Source organism: Muscardinus avellanarius (assembly GCF_963383645.1).
Source record: "Muscardinus avellanarius genome assembly, chromosome: 1".
Classification (NCBI taxonomy): domain Eukaryota; kingdom Metazoa; phylum Chordata; class Mammalia; order Rodentia; family Gliridae; genus Muscardinus; species Muscardinus avellanarius.
The window spans coordinates 77,203,814-77,220,626 of record NC_137786.1 but is presented as its reverse complement, the minus strand read 5'-3'; the positions used below and the strand labels follow the sequence as shown (position 1 = coordinate 77,220,626).

At 40.1% G+C, this 16,813-nt stretch overlaps 1 protein-coding gene across 1 annotated transcript in view; it reads right to left on the bottom strand.

The window, feature by feature from the left end:
* ADGRV1 (adhesion G protein-coupled receptor V1) overlaps nucleotides 1-16,813 on the bottom strand; it is a gene marked incomplete at both ends in the record, with an annotated part of 566,633 nt that overhangs the window by 95,836 nt on the left and 453,984 nt on the right. The window contains one exon of the mRNA XM_080707128.1: nucleotides 15,134-15,291. Coding sequence (XP_080563254.1) covers nucleotides 15,134-15,291 — 158 coding nt within the window. The remainder of the gene's footprint in view (nucleotides 1-15,133; nucleotides 15,292-16,813) is intronic.

Genomic DNA, 16,813 nt, shown 5'->3' with positions numbered 1-16,813 from the left:
GAGGATCACGCAGGTTCGAAGCCAGCCTCGTTGGCTTAAGAGACCCTGTTTCCAAATAAAAATATAAAAATAGGTCTGGGAGTGTAGCCCAGAGGTAGAAGGGTTTCCAGTAACACTAATAATAATAATAATAATAATAATAATAATAATAATAATAATAATAAATAAAAGGTTTTAAGAGTGAGAGCATTAGAATTTTATTTAAGCCTAGATACCATTGGTTTATATCAGTAGGTAACATTAATAAATGAGCAGTTATACAGCTTTTTGTCACTATGTTTTCCAATCCTCCCCACTGGGGTTATTTTTGCTATTCAATTTCATTTTTAATAGGTAGAAAAAAACTGCTGCATTTTTTTTGTTGTATATTTGTTTCCATCTACTTTTTTTTTAACCTGCTGAAGTTTACTCATTTATAAACTTTGTAGAACATATTTGTAAAACGTAATTCTTTTTTTTTCTTGATGGCAAAGAAGCTTTAATATATCATATAACCACAAATTAAATATATACTTGAAAGTACTCTGGCACAAAGTGGGAGCATGATATGGTAAGGGAACCCCTATTCTTCTTTGAGATTGTATAATTAAATTAGTGTAAAGAGTAAATATTGTTCATTTTAATTATTTATTAATTTACAATAATAATCATTTGAATTATATTTATAAAACTGCACAACATGATTTTAAATAACTGTACAACAATTTTTTAGTATTTTCTACAAACTAATTGTGACTTCCTTTTCTCAAGTTGATGCATAATTATAAATTACATTATTTACTTTCTTAAAGGTTATTTTTTATATTAACTTTTGTGTGTGTGTGTGGGGGGGGCTCTGGAGATGGAGCCCAGGGGCATTCTACCTCCGAGCTACACCCCAGTCCTATTTTTGATTCTTTATTTTGAAACAGAGCCTCACTGAGTTGCAAAGGGCCTCACTGAGTAGTAGCTGAGGCTGGCTTCGAACCACGATCTTCCTATCTCAGGCTCCCAAATGCTGGGATTACAACCGTGCGCCACCACGCCCAGCTCTTATATTAACTTTTAATTTATTTTTATTTTTACTTTTTTGCAGGTCAGGGGATGGAACCCAGGAGCATTTTATCTACGACCTACACCCCCTTGCCAATTTTTTATTCTTTATTTTGAAACAAGGTCTCACTATGTTGCAGAGGACCTCACTATGTAGCTGAGTCTGGCTGCGGACCGCGATCCTCCAATGTCAGCCTCCTGAATGCTGGGATTACAAGCGTGCGCCACCATGCCTGGCTTATATCAACTACTTTAAAAAAGCTGTCTTTTAATATAATTCTCAGCCACTTAAATTAAAAAAGAAAAGATATGCATTAAAGTTGAGACACTACGACTATGTGAAATCTATACACAAAAATGCAGAATAGCAGTGTAGTTATGGATATGGACTCTGAAGCCAGACTATTTGAGATACATTTACTGGCCTTGAATCTGAAATGTGGTTCTCTTACCACATTCAGCTGCTCTGGACATTGAATTTCCCTGTCTGTAAATCGAATATAATATTAGTACTTTCCAAATAAAGTTTAGTGGATTTAGTAAGGATATAGGGTTGAAATGCAGAACATTTAGCACTTCAATATAAATTTTTAGCTATTGCTTGTTATTCAGGAAATACATTTTTTGTTTGTTTGTTTGTTTTTGGTGGTACTGGGGTTCCTGGAAGCCCTTCTATCTCCAGGCAACACTCCCAGACCTATTTTATACTTATTTATATTTGGAAACAGGGTCTCTTATGCCACCATGGCTGGCTTCGAACCTGTGTGATCCTCCTGTCTCTGCCTCCCAAGCGCGGGGATTACAAGGGTGTGCCACCACGCTCGGCTATGTTTTTTATTTTATTTTATTTTCCATGAAGATGCATTAAAGTGTAATAGATGAAGCCGGATATGGTGGCACATGCTTGTCATCTCAGCATTTGGGAGGCTGAGACAGGAGGAGGATCACTGAAGACAGCCTCAGCTACTTAGTGATGCCCTTTACAACTCAGTGAGACCAAGTTTCAAAAATAAAGAATAAAAAATAGGGCTGGGGTGCAGCTCAGAGGTAGAATGCCCCTGGGTTCCATCCCTAGTATCATACACACAAAAAAAAGTATAATAGATGAGAAGAGGGACTACATATAAATCTTCTTTCAAAGACTATATGTAAAAAGATAGAGTGTATATATAAATACACACATGCACACATACATATATATGCCCTATTAAAACAGGCAGTGTTACCCTGCCCGGGTCTTGTACTGCCTGGGTGGCTTACCTGAATTTCTAACCCAGCCTTTGAGGACAGTATGCCTTAAGGCCAGAGTTCTTCGGGTGGGCTGGCCCAAACTGGTTGCATCTAGGAAAGCTGTTAAAGTGCCCCTCAAACAGCCTGTAACTTTATTACTAAAAAAAGACATAAATGTTGCTCCCTTTTATTAGCCTATCCCTCCCCCCATTTCTTTTGCCCAGTATCTATAGATTCTAAGCCCAACGTGTAGGAAGATTTATTTTTTTGTCATCAGTAAATCTCTCACTTCTTTTTTTTTTTCCTTTGTGGTACTACACATTGAATTGTAGGGGTACCCTACCACTGAACTACATTCCCAGCACTTTATTTATTTTTTTATTTTGAAGTGGTCTCCCTAAGTTGCTGAGGCTAGTTCTCAAACTTGAGATCCTCCATTCTGAGCCTCTCTTATTTTTTGGCCAAGAATGAAAGCTGTTCCATCCGTGCTCAGTCTTGTTATTAGTTCCATAATTCTGAGAAGAAAAAGGAACCCCATTTTTTGGGTCAAAATTTGGTATAGAAAAAAAGGCACAGTGGTGCTCCTTCTAATACCAGCAATTCAGGAGGCTGAGGCATGAGGATTTTAAATGCCAGGCCAACCCTGGCAACTTAGTAAGACCAGGCTTGTCTCAAAATAAAATAAAAAGGGCTGGTAATATAGGCCAGTTGTAGAGTACTCGCCTAACACGTGCAAAGCCCTGGACTCAATTCTCAGTACAGAAAAAACAAAAATTGGCAAATGTCGAAAGTAGTATTATAAGAGAGAGTTCTAATTATACAAAGTTCCCAGGAAGCAGCAGGTATTTTTCAGTCAACACTATCAGGAAAGCCTTTATAAAGAAGGAATTTCATCTTTAAGCTTCACCATCAAGATGAGCAGTATTTGAATATGCAAATATTCAGGTGAAGACAGTGGTAATTGAATAAAGGGAGGCAAAGAGGCACATATATAAATCAATGTAATTTTATCTTTTTGGCTGGAGATAAAGATTGAAGACAGAGAAAATGAGAAGTCTGCAGATTTAGGTCATGAAGGGCCTTGCAGGGCAGGTTGAGCTATGCAGATTCTTTGGTGGCAGATGCAGAGCCATTCAAAATGAGAAGTGTGGCATGATTGAAACGGAGCTTAACCACATAGGAAAAAGTAACCAGGTTGGTGGAGAGAAGGCCCCAGGAGGTTATACTAGTTAGGTAACTAGGCAGTGGTCTAAGAGGTGATATCAAAAGCCTGAGGTGAGGGATGGCAGGTAACTCTGGAGGAAGAAGAAGAGGTAGAAGAAGTATAAGATACAGCCACAGTCCTGCCCCAAATCAGAAAGCAGCAAGGAACTCAAGCACCAGAGGCTCATCAAACCATAGTTTCTAAAAGCATAGTGGTTTCTGATGGTCATTCAAATTTGGCAACCACTGAACTGGAAGTCTATGACTATGGAGTGAAAGAAAGTACACTGGTGTCTAGGTTTAAAAAATAAGCAAAAAGATTAGGAGGAGGAAAAGGAAGAGAGAAAGAATAACACTGAGATCAGAGCAACTGGTACCAGGCAGAGGAGCAATGTTGACAATGATTGTACTTCTTGAGGACAAGATCAGAGGAACCGAGGTAAAGAAGCTCTAAAGCCTATGAAAAGGCAAGCCTCCAACAGGAGGGAGAGGTTGGACTCCGGTGGATGGATTTGGAAATGACCACCATGATGTGAAAAGGGCAAAGGCAGTCCCTGGAAAACAGATGCCTCAGTTATGTCACAAGAAGAAAGTGCTGTGACCTGGGAGTGAGCAGGACAATAAAAAGAATATCACAAACCCAAGGGAGAGGAACAGTTGGAGGAGGGGGCAGTTATCTGTTCTAATTTGTACAGAGAAGTTTAAGGATAAGCACATGAGGAGAGAGGCCAGTGGATCTGGTGTCCAGGAGGTGGGTGATGAATTAAAAAGGATAAGTGAAGTGTGCCGAGTGCTAGAATGCTAAGCAGTGACGAGGGCAGCGAGGGTGTGAACCACGCGAAAGGGACAGGGTGGTGGCTTGATAAAACAGCAACATCATGAGTAAGCTCCTCCAGGCAGTGTAAAATGAGGCATGTGTTTTAGATGGAGGGGAAGGACCCCAGAGAGGCAGAGTGAAGAAGAGGTAAGACATTTCTGGACGATGCAACGAAACAAGGTCCAAGAGAAGGAAAAAGAGTTGAAAGTTAGACTTGGGAGGATTGGCTCTCGTGAGAACAAACTACTTACTGTTTTGTGTAAGATGGGAGACAACAAAGGGACATGATCAGATGAAAATAAACAGAGTTGAGTGAGATAACATCTTGTTTTTATCACTTGTCTAAAGTGAGGACAGAAGGTATTAAAAGTAAGACTTGAGGGCAGTGGGCGTTGCTTCAAAGATTACTTAAGAATCAATTAAAAGATAATCCAGAGGACTTTGGGGAAGCAGAGATGGCTCAGTTAAGGTTACTCAGAATAAATTAGTATCCATTACAAAGTTTCACTTACTGGCCAATAGGAAAGGAGAACCTTGTGGCATGGCCTGGGCTGGTGGTTGGCAATAGTACTAGAGGGAGAAGCCAAGTGGGTGAGGAAATCAAAGGAGCTGGCGCAAAAATCCTTAAAATGTCCAGTCACAGGAAGTAGCCTGGGTTCCAAGAGGACAGTGGCACGTCGAAATGAGGATGGAGGGTCACCATGAGGAGAGAGCTTAAGTAGGGCTGAGCAACTGGGAGCAGAACACAGAGGGAGGCTGTGTGCAGAGAGAGACATGTAGAAGAAAATAGAAACCTGGGAGGGAGTATATCATGGAAGTGGTAACCACAGGAACAGGAATAGGAAGATGTTGGTGACCACACAGAGCACAGATTTTAAAATAGGAAAAATTGTTGCCGGGAATGGTGGTGCACGCTTGTAATCTCCGCGCTTGGGAGGCGGAGACAGGAGGATCGTGCAGGTTTGAAGCCAGCCTTGCTGGCTTAAGAGACCCTGTTTCCAAATAAAAATATAAAAATGGGTCTGGGAGTGTAGCACGGAGGTAGAAGGGCTTTCAGGAAACTCAGTACCAACAACAACAACAACAACAACAACAAAAATAAATAAATAAATAAATAGGAAAAATGTTAAAGGGGACATGGTGGTCTTGAAGTACAGGAAGGAACAGACGGAGAAGTTGTCCTTCGTAACTGGCTTCAAGGTAAGTGTTATTTCACCAGGCCACCTCTTTCAGTTATCATAGTAGCTCAGAGAGAGTACTTTGGAATGATCAAAGTTTGTTACTGCCTTTTGGCCCAGTGAAATTCAGACTTCACCTTTGATACAGTGTGCTTTTTGTCTGAAAGAAAACATGTTATAAAAATGTCATTTTCCTTTAGTCAACTTTCTGAGTTTTATAATGTGTAAGCTAATCCGTTTGCTATTAGAACAAAAGGCATGATGCCAACCACATATTTTTTAAAAATGATGATCCAATTGCTATTTTCCCTGTTTATCTGTGCCCACTTTCTATTTCTCTACTACTAGCAGCCTTTATCTCCCTATATTTCTGGATCTTTTCTTTAATGCATTACCAGGGGATTAATTTAATTAAAGTATAATCATACAAACTATAGACTTCTTTAAAGAACAGTGTAGCCACTGAATCATAAGTTGGAAATAACTGTAAAGTGCAAAAGTGGCAATAAATTCAGAACTTGGTATCTGGTCAACTAGATACTATAGGTATGGTGTAGTAAAGGATCACCATGTTGATAACAATCAAAGTGGCTCATAGATCAAGTCAAGGGCAGAATACATGGTTTAAATGTCACTAATATTCCATGAGAAAACAACTTTGAAAAACTGATATTATCTATAGTCTAGCTGACTTTTACATGCATTCTTTTTTTTTTTTTTTTTTTTTTTTTTTTTTTGCGGGTTTGGGGATGGAACCCAGGGGCATTCGACCTCTAAGCTACACCCCCTGCCCTATTTTTTTTTTTATTCTTTATTTTGAAACCGGGTCTCAGTGAGTTGCAGAAAGTCTCACTAAGTAGCTGAGGCTGTCCGCGAACCGCGATCCTCCAGGTCTCAGCCTCCCGAATGCTGGGATTACAAGCGTGCGGCACCACGCCCGGCTTACATGCATTCTTTGTATGTAATGTTCTAAATAAATGTTCAATGTTCTAAATAAAAATTCTAGAGGGATACACTAAAAAACCCGAGAAATTACATTTTCATTAGTCAAGATTTGAATGGAATATATTAGTCATCTATTAAAATTTTTTGCTCCCAATCAAAGCAATAAGCATGTGTAACTATTTTATGTAGTTTTCAAAGGATTAGAAAGTAATGACTCATTGGTAATATTTTTTTTTCAGGATAAATTAAGAAAGGAAATAAGTCCTTTAAAAGAGTGGGGACACTGGACATGGTGGTGCATGCCTGTAATTCCAGTGACTGGGGAGGTTAAGGCAGAAGAATTGCAAGTTCAAGGCCAACCTGGGTAATTTAATGAGGCTCTGTCTCAAAAGGGGTGGGCTCAATGTAGCTCAGTGTAGAGCTGAGGTGTAGCTCAGGGTAGAACTCCCCCAGGTTTACTCTCAGTACCTCCAACAATAAAGTTACATAAGTACATAAACACATAGTGGGAAAGCACACTTATGATGGGCATCAAGATATAAAGTGATTTCAATTCTATTCCTTCTCTTCTCTCACCCCCACAAATGATAAACACAGCAAGTGAGATGAGCTCAGCTGCGTTATGACCAGACTTATCAGATGTCAAGGCACTTTTAGGTAACAGCAGCAGTTAATAAGTATGCTAGGACATATGGAGAGTGTCTTTGGTGAAGTCCTGGACTTTCCCTTTTCTTCTCTAGCCTAAACATTGCCATTGGATGATTTTAATGGCATGATCAACTCTGCCTTTTAGAATGCTTCCATGGGGAATGGAGGTAGACAAGCATCAAGGAGCAGCCATCTCCAGACAGCTGCACTCATCTAATCATGAGAAAATGGGAAGCATACTCCAACCCTAGGTGCTACACAATGAACGGCATCTCTACCCCTCAAATTCATACTGAGGCCTCGGCTCCCACAGTGATGGTGTTTGGAGATGAGGCCTTCAGGTCCATTATGAGGAGGAGCCCTCACGATGTGATTGGTGACCTGAGAAGAGATGTGAGAGGAAACCCCTCCCCCGTCATATGAGGGCACACTAGGAAGGGGGTCCTCGCTGCGACCCCAATCATTTGGTACCTTGGTCCTGGACTTCCAACCATGAAGTGCTAGAAATAAATCTCTGTTGTTTAAGACTCCTATGCTAAGTATTTTGTATGGCAGCCAGAGCTGACTAATATAACAGACATAAACATGAAGAAAGGGAGAGGGATACCTGAGAGATATTTAGAAAATTTATTAAAAATAAGTTATCTGACTTTATCCTGTACCAATATTGAAATGGATGTTGTGCTAATAAAAATACCAATATATATAGGGTATTTAGAATGTTTCGGGGATTATACTAAATAGTTTACATGAATTAGTGTTTCATCCTTCAAACAATTCTATAAAATTAAATAGTATTATAAGACCTGTATTACCTATGGGGATAGTGAGGAAAACCAGGGATGTTCTAGTACCAGAAAGAGAGTGGGCTGTCATCCCCGGGAATCGAGATGAAGTATAAGATGAAGGGATCATTTTCCGGCACAGATTCCCTCAAGTTCTCTCTGGGAGATAGAATGTAACAATCGTTTTATGGGATTAGAGTTCTCTAAGAGTAACATTGACACGTTCTGATTATTGATGGAAATTTCGATGATAAAGTGGTCAGGGGAAAAATGCCTAGTTCTGGCAGCAGCGGTGGCTCTAGAGAGCTTGTGAGTCTCTGGTTCTCATCTCAACTCCATGGTATCATAGCACAGTACCTGTGGAACTTTGCTAAGCCCTCCATTTCCTAGACAATAATAATGGCTTCATAGGATACATGCACAAACTAATAAGCATATATATAAACATATATATACACATAAGTTTATGTATATATGTATATGTATGTATATGTGTATGTATAAATGTGAATGTATATATATATATATATATATAGAGAGAGAGAGAGAGAGAGAGAGAGAGAAAGAGAGAGAGAGAGAGAGAGAGAGAGAGAGAGAGAGAGCGAGCTGTAATAGGTAGCGATGTTGGTAATGATTACCATGTGGACCACCAACCTCTTCTTTCCATTTTCAGCCAAATGACCTTTCTTTCAGACCTACTATATCTATGCTTGATGCCCTCCACTCAACTAGACAACAAATGCAAATTAAATCTAACAATTTAGTACTGAAATAGCCTGAACAGGGAACTACCTTTGTTGTCAGTCATCAGTATTTAACTGAGATTAGTTTAAAGGTAGTTCACAGCTGGTGGTGCACACCTGTAAGCCCAGTACTTGAGGGGCTGAGACAGGAGGATAGCAAGTTCAAGGCCAGCCTCAGCAACTTAATGAGACCCTGTTTCTAAATACATAAAAGAAAGAGCTTAGGGCATGCTAAGTGGTAGAAACACCCTTGGATTCCCCAGTACCACAATAAGTTAATTAATTAATTAAAATGCAGTCTACTGAGGTAAAAATATTCAGGTTACTTGAGCTCTAAATAGACCCAGTTTTTCAGCCCTTTGTCTTCTTTGCTTACATGTAGAAATAAGGGCTTTCAATAAAAATTTAATCTTTCAATTTTGGGAATTTATTTTTTTACTTTTCATATGGTTGTACAAACCTTAGGAAACTCTTGATATTATTGTTCTAGGAGTTTTTGTTTACTTGGTTTTATTTTTATTTTGTAGTGTTGGGTATCAAACCCAGGCCCTTACAAATACAAGGTAAATACTGGACTACTAAGCCATATCCCCAGGCCTGTTCTAGGAGTTTTACTGAGTAATATCAAATCTCAAATGTTTTATTATTTATTTTATTTTTTTTTGTGGTACTGGGGTTTTTGGAAGCCCTTCTACCTCTGGGCTATACTCCCAGACCTATTTTATACTTTTTATGTCTCTTAAGCCAGCGCAGCTAGCTTCGAACCTGCGCGATTCTCCTGTCTCCGCCTCCCAAGCGTGGGGATTACAAGCGTGTGCAACCATGCCCGGCTCAAATCCCAAATGTTTTAAAAAACAATAATAAAGGAACCAAACATTGAATACATACAATCTTTAAGGCCCAGAGACTTCTGATTTGAATCTTTGAAGATTGAGGTCACAGATATGAGTAAAAGCAGAGGATGAGTATTCACAGTGATTCTTGAAGCATTTGGGATTTTTCCCACCACTACTGGCCAACTCTGGAAAGAGCTCACAAGGAGTTTCCAAGCTGGAGTGGAAGAGACTGTTCATTGTACAATGAGAAGCTCTGCCTCTGCGGTTTTCCTTAGGCATTGTTTTCTTATTTTCTTTTAAGCAATAAGATTGGGAGGAGACGGCAAACAAGGAGTTCGCTGCCAAGGACATGCGAAACCTGTTATGCTGCTCCTCTGGACCCTATTCAAGCACGTACTATTACTGGGTAAGCTCACTTTTACTCTGTTCTAGCAGAAGCCCCAGTTTTGCTTTAAGAAGCAAACACCATATCATACTTTTTCTTTATAAACCATGAGTGTTTCTGTAAGCAACAGTATTTAAAATGACAATGACATAGCTATAATTTTGATGGGAGAAAAACAAAAATTCTGGAACCAGAGTATTTTAGCTATTGGTTACATATAATAAAAAGAAGCACAAAAAGTAAAGTAAGAGGCTTCAAATAAGTGGGTTGCCACAAGCTTGCCACCAGACGGGGCAGTTCTTCTGCAGCATGTGGTGTGGACGGGGCTGGGGCCTACAAGAAGGCTTTTTCACTCACATGTCTGAAATCAGAGCTGGATGCCATAGACAACTGCATGCTGTCTGAGTCCATATCTCTACACCACAAGCTTGGGATGTCTACCACTGTGTTCATCTCAGGGTCTCCGGACAGAAATGGTAGCTGGCTTCCAAGAGAAAGGAACTTGAAACTGCTCATCCTCTGAATGGCTCCACCAGTTATGAGCAGCATCACTCCCACCACTTTCTATTGTTCTAAGCAAGACCAGAGCCAATTCAGATGTCAAAGGAGAGGAAGCAGACCCCACCCCTTGAGGTGAGGAGTAGCACCCAGGTTTTAAAAGGAGGGAAATATTCAAGGGCTGCCATCTTTGGAGATGAGACACAGTATACTTCATTTCTCAGGAGCCCTTATTTTCTCTTTTGCTTTGGAATGCCATTGAGTTCCTTGGCACTCTACCTGAAAGATTTTTGAATGTTAGGAGTAAAAAACATCACTCAACTTTAGGATGTAAGGGATCAAAGCTTATAGTAACATAATAAGCTTTCAATGATAGTCACAATAGCAATGGAATCTTAACTTACTGTGGCTGTTCATGCTCAGGAAGAAGAATGGAGCCTCACAAGAAATTAAAGAATTCATCCTCACATGGTGCTCCCAGGTCAGAGAAGTAGCCATCACAATACCAAGAGATCCCAAATACCTCAGATTCATGTTATCCACAGTAAACTGGATCAAATCCCCTTTGCATTTTCGTAAATCATATTGAAACCTATGTGTAGGATTTTTATAATAAAGGAATTTGTAATAATATACTTCCTCTTTTTATTCAAATTAATTTTCTTCTCCTGGTCCATGAATCATTCCTCTCACATAAGAACTGGCTGATGAATCAGAAAGAAGTCAGTGAATTCTAATGAGTCTAAAAGGAGAGACTAGCTTATCACTGCCAGAGATCAAAACCAAACCAGAAAATTACAGGCTTTGTTTAAAATACTGTTTGAGACATTGGAATTTAGTTTGGTACACCTTTAGCATGACTCAGTCTTCTGATACATCCACCCCCCTGAAGTGAGTAGGATGCTAGTGAATCTCACCCAGAGCCACTGACCTTTACACATTGGGTTCAGAACAGTGAGAATCAAAGTGCCCCAAAGTCAGGCCCAGGGAGGGAAGGGCTGGCCGGTGCCATCCACAGCCCTGAGTGCCTTTCATCTCCCAGAGCTCTTCTTTGTTCTCTTTATTCCTTTGGGTTTCACTGAGTTCATTTGAACTCCAAAATTAAAGGATGTCAGAAGCAAAAAAAAAAAAAAAAATTCAAGTGTAAGGAAAAGATATGTATATTCATTAGGACCAACAACTAAATGTGGGGGAAGGACCTATTGCTCTAGTCTACCTGTCACAGGTTAGGACCTTTTAGTTCCTATTTCAGCACCGCAGCAGTTGAGATACTTTCTCATTCACTTGTTTCTGGGCTCAGAAAACATCAGGGCTGTAGCCCCAGTCCAGCTCACAGTTTTATATTTCTGTTCTCTATTTGATGCACAGAGATGTTCAGTTTCTTTTAAAAATTATTTTGCTATATGTTATCTTTAACTGCTGTGTATATGGAGTAGGATGGAAGGCAAAAGATGAATTTATGGTGTCATTTTGACTAGGTATTTTCAGGTCAGTCAGCATAACTAAATTTTAGCAGAAAAAGTCAGAGGATCAAATGTTCTTTTTCAGAGTAGACAAAGATTTTTTCCCCTAAAAAATGCAGGTTTTTGATACATAGGGAATCTTTAAGTGCAGGTGAATGAGAGGAGTTTTCAAATATAAAAAGATCAGGTCAAGGTCAAAGCTGAACACAGTTTCTGGCATCACAGAAGTTAGAAGTCAGGGAAAAAAATAGTCCTAATTGTAAAAATTCAAAAGGACATCTAAAAATATCAAGACAAAGACCAGATATCAAGACCAGATAAATCACTTATTTTCTGCTTTTGATAATATAATAGCTCCACTACAATCACCGCCACCACCACCACCACCACCACCACTACTACTACTACTACTACTACTACTACTACTACTCTTCTCTTTTCTTTTATGTACTGGGGACTGAACCCAGAGGCATTCTATCTCCAAGCTACACTCCCATTCCTACTTTATTTTTAATTTTAAAACAGGGTCTCACTAATTTGCTGAAGGACCCACTATGTTCTTTAGGCTGGCCTCGAAGCTGTGATCCTCTTGTTTCAGTCTCCCATGTACTGGTGTGCACCACCATGCCAGGCTACAGTTCCATTTCTTTTTTCTTTTTGGTAGTACTGGGGTTTCTGGAAGCCCTTCTACCTCCGGGCTTCACTCCCAGACCTATTTTTTATATTTTTATTTGGAAACAGGCTCTCTTAAGCCAGCACGGTTGGCTTCGAACCTGCGCGATCCTCATGTCTCTGCCTCCCAAGCGCGGGGATTACAAGCGTGCACCACCATGCCCAGCACCCATTTCTTAATGATATATTTGGCTAGGGTATCCAATTTACCACAAAAGGGTTTTATGGTATAGTGATGATTATTAATTTATTCATTTTTTCTACAAATTTTAACTATGCCCCTGTAATCCACTGAGAACCCTGTAAGGCCCCAGGGATACAAAGAGAAATACTAAATTTTTTTTTGCCATCAGAAATTAATAATTTAATAAAGAAATCAACCACACACACCTGAACCACTTTGTTCTATAACAAGTGCTTTAATGAGAGTAGGGACAGGCCCTTCAAAGGCTTAGGGAAGGAGTGAGTCTGAGCTTCAATCATTCTGTAGAGAGGCAGCTCCGAAGGCTTCCCAGATGACATGAGCTATTGCGAGCTCCTGGCATCTCTATAAAGGAGTGCAATGAAGTCTCGGGGAGTGAACTTGTGCTTATCAGGCACATCATTTTTACTTAGATTATAAATTATTTGGATAGTTTGGGGTAGCTAATGAAGTTTATGAAGGGAATGTGATAGGCCTCTTCTGCCTCTCTCTCATTCAGGCACATGTTCCCTTATCGAGCATATAGGTTTTCGCAACTCATGATGAGGAGTTCAAAGAAGAGGGCTCCTTACATGAGAAAGTGGCAGTATCAGCTGATTTTAAGAAACAGTAAGTAAATAGGCATGGTAAGAATGCAGGAAAAATGGTAACTAACTTGGAGATGGAGAACTAACTTGTAGGAGCTCCTGTAGGCTATGGGGATTAGACTTCTCTTTAGGGGCAATGAGGACCTTGAGTAACTAGAGTACTGGAAAGTGGAAACTTGCACTTTGTACTTTTGAAATGAACATCAGAGATAATGAAATAAAAAAGCAAAAGACTAGAGCAGGAAAGGCTAACTAGAAAGAAGCGTCAAGTGTCCAAGCATGAGATAATAATTAATGAACTGAATTGTCATAGGAATAGGGGAATTAGGAATATCATAAATATGTTTTGTTTGAAAAGCTACACACATACAATACTTCTGTTAATATTTTATCACAAGATACAACTGTGCTGGAACTTTTAGCATCATATTATATGCAGGCTTAAGGGCTATGTTATTAGATAGAGAACTAGAGTATTATTTTATTTATTATCTCAATAATGGATCATATCCAAGAGGTGTGTGGGGGTGATTTAACCCTTCAAAGGATTAACTCACTATGTTAAGCCTTTATAGTATCACCTCTAATAGTATGCAAACATTGGCTCTTTAGCATTATAATGCAAAAAACTTTATCATTTAAGGAAAAAAACCCTTTCATTCCAAAAAAGAATATGTATTTTAATAAAATGAATCCCATGTTGGATAGAAAAACATAGCTTTTGGATAAATTCTACGCCCCATGAAAAGTAGGATACATTGAATATTATTTTTATTGATGAATTTAAGATTTCTTATAACTTTAAGTAGTATTTCTGCCTACACAACAATCACATGCTAAATGAGAGAGAACAGAGGAGAGCTGGCCAGATGTTGTTCTCCTACAACTAGGCCACAAATTAAGATCCTCTTCCCTTTAGCCTATAGTAATTTTTTTTCTTTCTTCCTTGATCCAATTTCAGATCCCAGAGTGTTATATTAGTCTGACATCTTGTAAGTGATGATACGGATCCCTTAATAAAGCATCAAACACCATTCTAGGGATTTTATCCATGATTCTAGGGATTTTATCCATGGCATCTTGCTTAAACTCTGACACACACTTAAAATGTGAGCCATTCCTCTAAGACTGCCATTCACTTGACTTTAACTTTGTAAAAGCTTAGAAAAGAGATGATCATGGGCCCAAAAGGGTTCCTCCATCTGGCATCTCAGTTGCTCTCACAAAAGTGTGCGCTTCTGTCTGTAGCAATGTGGCTATTGTTCCCCATTAAGAAAATTCCTCAGAGACTGTAATCTAACAGTGACAAAAAAAGAACCAGATCATAAAAACCTGTGCTAAGTATGATTCAAAGGGAAAAAATGAAAGCCAATTTGAGCTGGAAAAACTCACACTCCCAAGTAACCAACACATGTGCAGTCACTTACGAAGCTGTCTGATTACACATGTTTTTAACCATCTGTCAGCACAATCCGGGGCCCGCATGTGCAATCCAAAGCTCACAACTGAGGAGGGCAGCCCAACTACAAAGAAGATTCAGAATCTGCAAGAAATGTATGGACTGCAGAGGTTAAACTCAGGCTGTCATTGCTTGACTTAAGAAAAGCCTGGGAAGAGGCTCCCACAGTCTGTGACTCATTGACTTGGACATTAATACCTTAAGGACAAAACTGGCACCAGCAGTCAAACCTACAGGGCCAGGAAGGGAGAAGGAAGTTAGGCCCTACCAAGAAGCAGGAGGTACTCGAGAGCTAGCTAGCTATTGCTTAGCTTAAGGCTGAAGAGCTGAATGCAAAGCCTAACTACATGCCATTTTTACTTAAAAAAAAAAAAAAAACACCAAAATTCAGTGATATTTTCCCCATCCAAGAGAGTTCCCATCTCCAAAGTGCAAATGTCCCTTGCAAACCTGCAGCATTGGTTCTCCCCCGGAAGACGTCATCGTAGGCTTTCCACTGAGACTTCACCTGGTAGGCATGGATGAACACCACAAATACCACCACCAGGCACATCAAAGGCACCAGTGCTGCGGTGAACAGGGCCGCGTAGACATTTGGAATGAAACATCTGAAAGAGAGTAGGGAAGAGATCACTCAGGCACCTGAGCGCAGTCTCCAGTCCATCCCAAATTCAGAACGTGTCTTCTGTCACTTCTAATAAGCGCTCTGGATCTAGATGTTGGCAAAAGCTAGCTTTGGGTTTGCCAAATTAAAGTTTTGTTAGTGAAGAGGTCCCTAATTAAATCTACCCGCTGCTTCACAAAGTAGGTTCTGTGGATACTTTGTCTCTTGGGAAGTCCAGGAAACTCCAAAAGAGGTTATGGTCAAATAAACATGAGAAATGCCACTACATACACCTTAGAGATTCAGGGCACATAGCTATCTAAAAAAGGTATGGGAAGTCAGAGTCCATATGTCTGGACTCAGGAATCAGACTGGCACTGAATCACAGCACCACATCTCAAACAGTGAGCAACTTCAGATATATTTCTTAACCTCTTTCCAACTTCATTCATCTAGTAAGGAGTATAATAGTCTTCACAACAGAAGTCAGTTGTGAAGGTTAACTGAATTGATTCATTAAAGTACCTACTAAGTGTTAACCCACCATTTCTAGATGATTTCTAGACATTTCTAGAAATGACAAATGAACCCTGCTCCTTTCTCTCACATACATGCATACACACATACCATGCGCACATTCCCCCCCCCCACAAGATCACACTGGAGGACTAACGTTCCCTGGAGTACACTTCGAGAATCATTGATTCAGTCATGTCTAGCTTATTTCAGATTAGTTGCTGTCTCCCAGGGAGAGTTCAAAGCTCTTTGCTCCTTTCTGTCTGTCTAACCTCACATGAAGAGTATCAGTGTATGATGACGGGGCTCATAGAGTCCCTGTCCCGTCATTGGCTGGTCAGGCTTGCAGCCACACCCCCAGACCTCTCTGGCGCCTCCGGGTGAAGCAAGAGGGCTGATTCTGTTTCTATACAACAGGAGCCAAACCATTTTTCCTCTGTCCTCCCTCTTCCCTCTCTCATCTCTCCTATCCCTACTTTCTGTCTTTCTTTCTTTCCTTTTTCTCCACCTCCTTCTCTCTCTCCCTCTTTGAATTTTTCTTCCCAGGATGAGCCAAATGCAGAAAATAAAGGATGAAGGACCCTGCGGCTGCTAGGGAGCCAATAATAAAGCATGCCTTGCTTTTCCGGCTCCATCTTCTGAGCCCAAAGGGCCTTGGGAGCAGATGACAGTATATTCTCAAAAGGCAAAGCTGAGCTTTCTGAGGCTCCCACTCTGTTCACCTTCACACTAATCGTTTTTGAGTAGACAGCAGTGTGGTCATTCCTCAGCTGTACCTTTCCCTAACATCCTCTTACTTATCTGAAGTCAAGATTATTTCCCATGTAATCCCAGCATTTGGGAGGCTGGGAAAGTAGGATCAGTGTACGAGGACAACCTCAGGTACTTAGTGAGGTCCTTTGCAGCTCAGTGAGACCCTGTTTCAAAACAAAGAATAAAAAATAGGACTGGGGATGTTGCTCAGAGGTAGAATGCCCCTGGGTTCCATCCCCAGTATCAAAAAAAAAAAA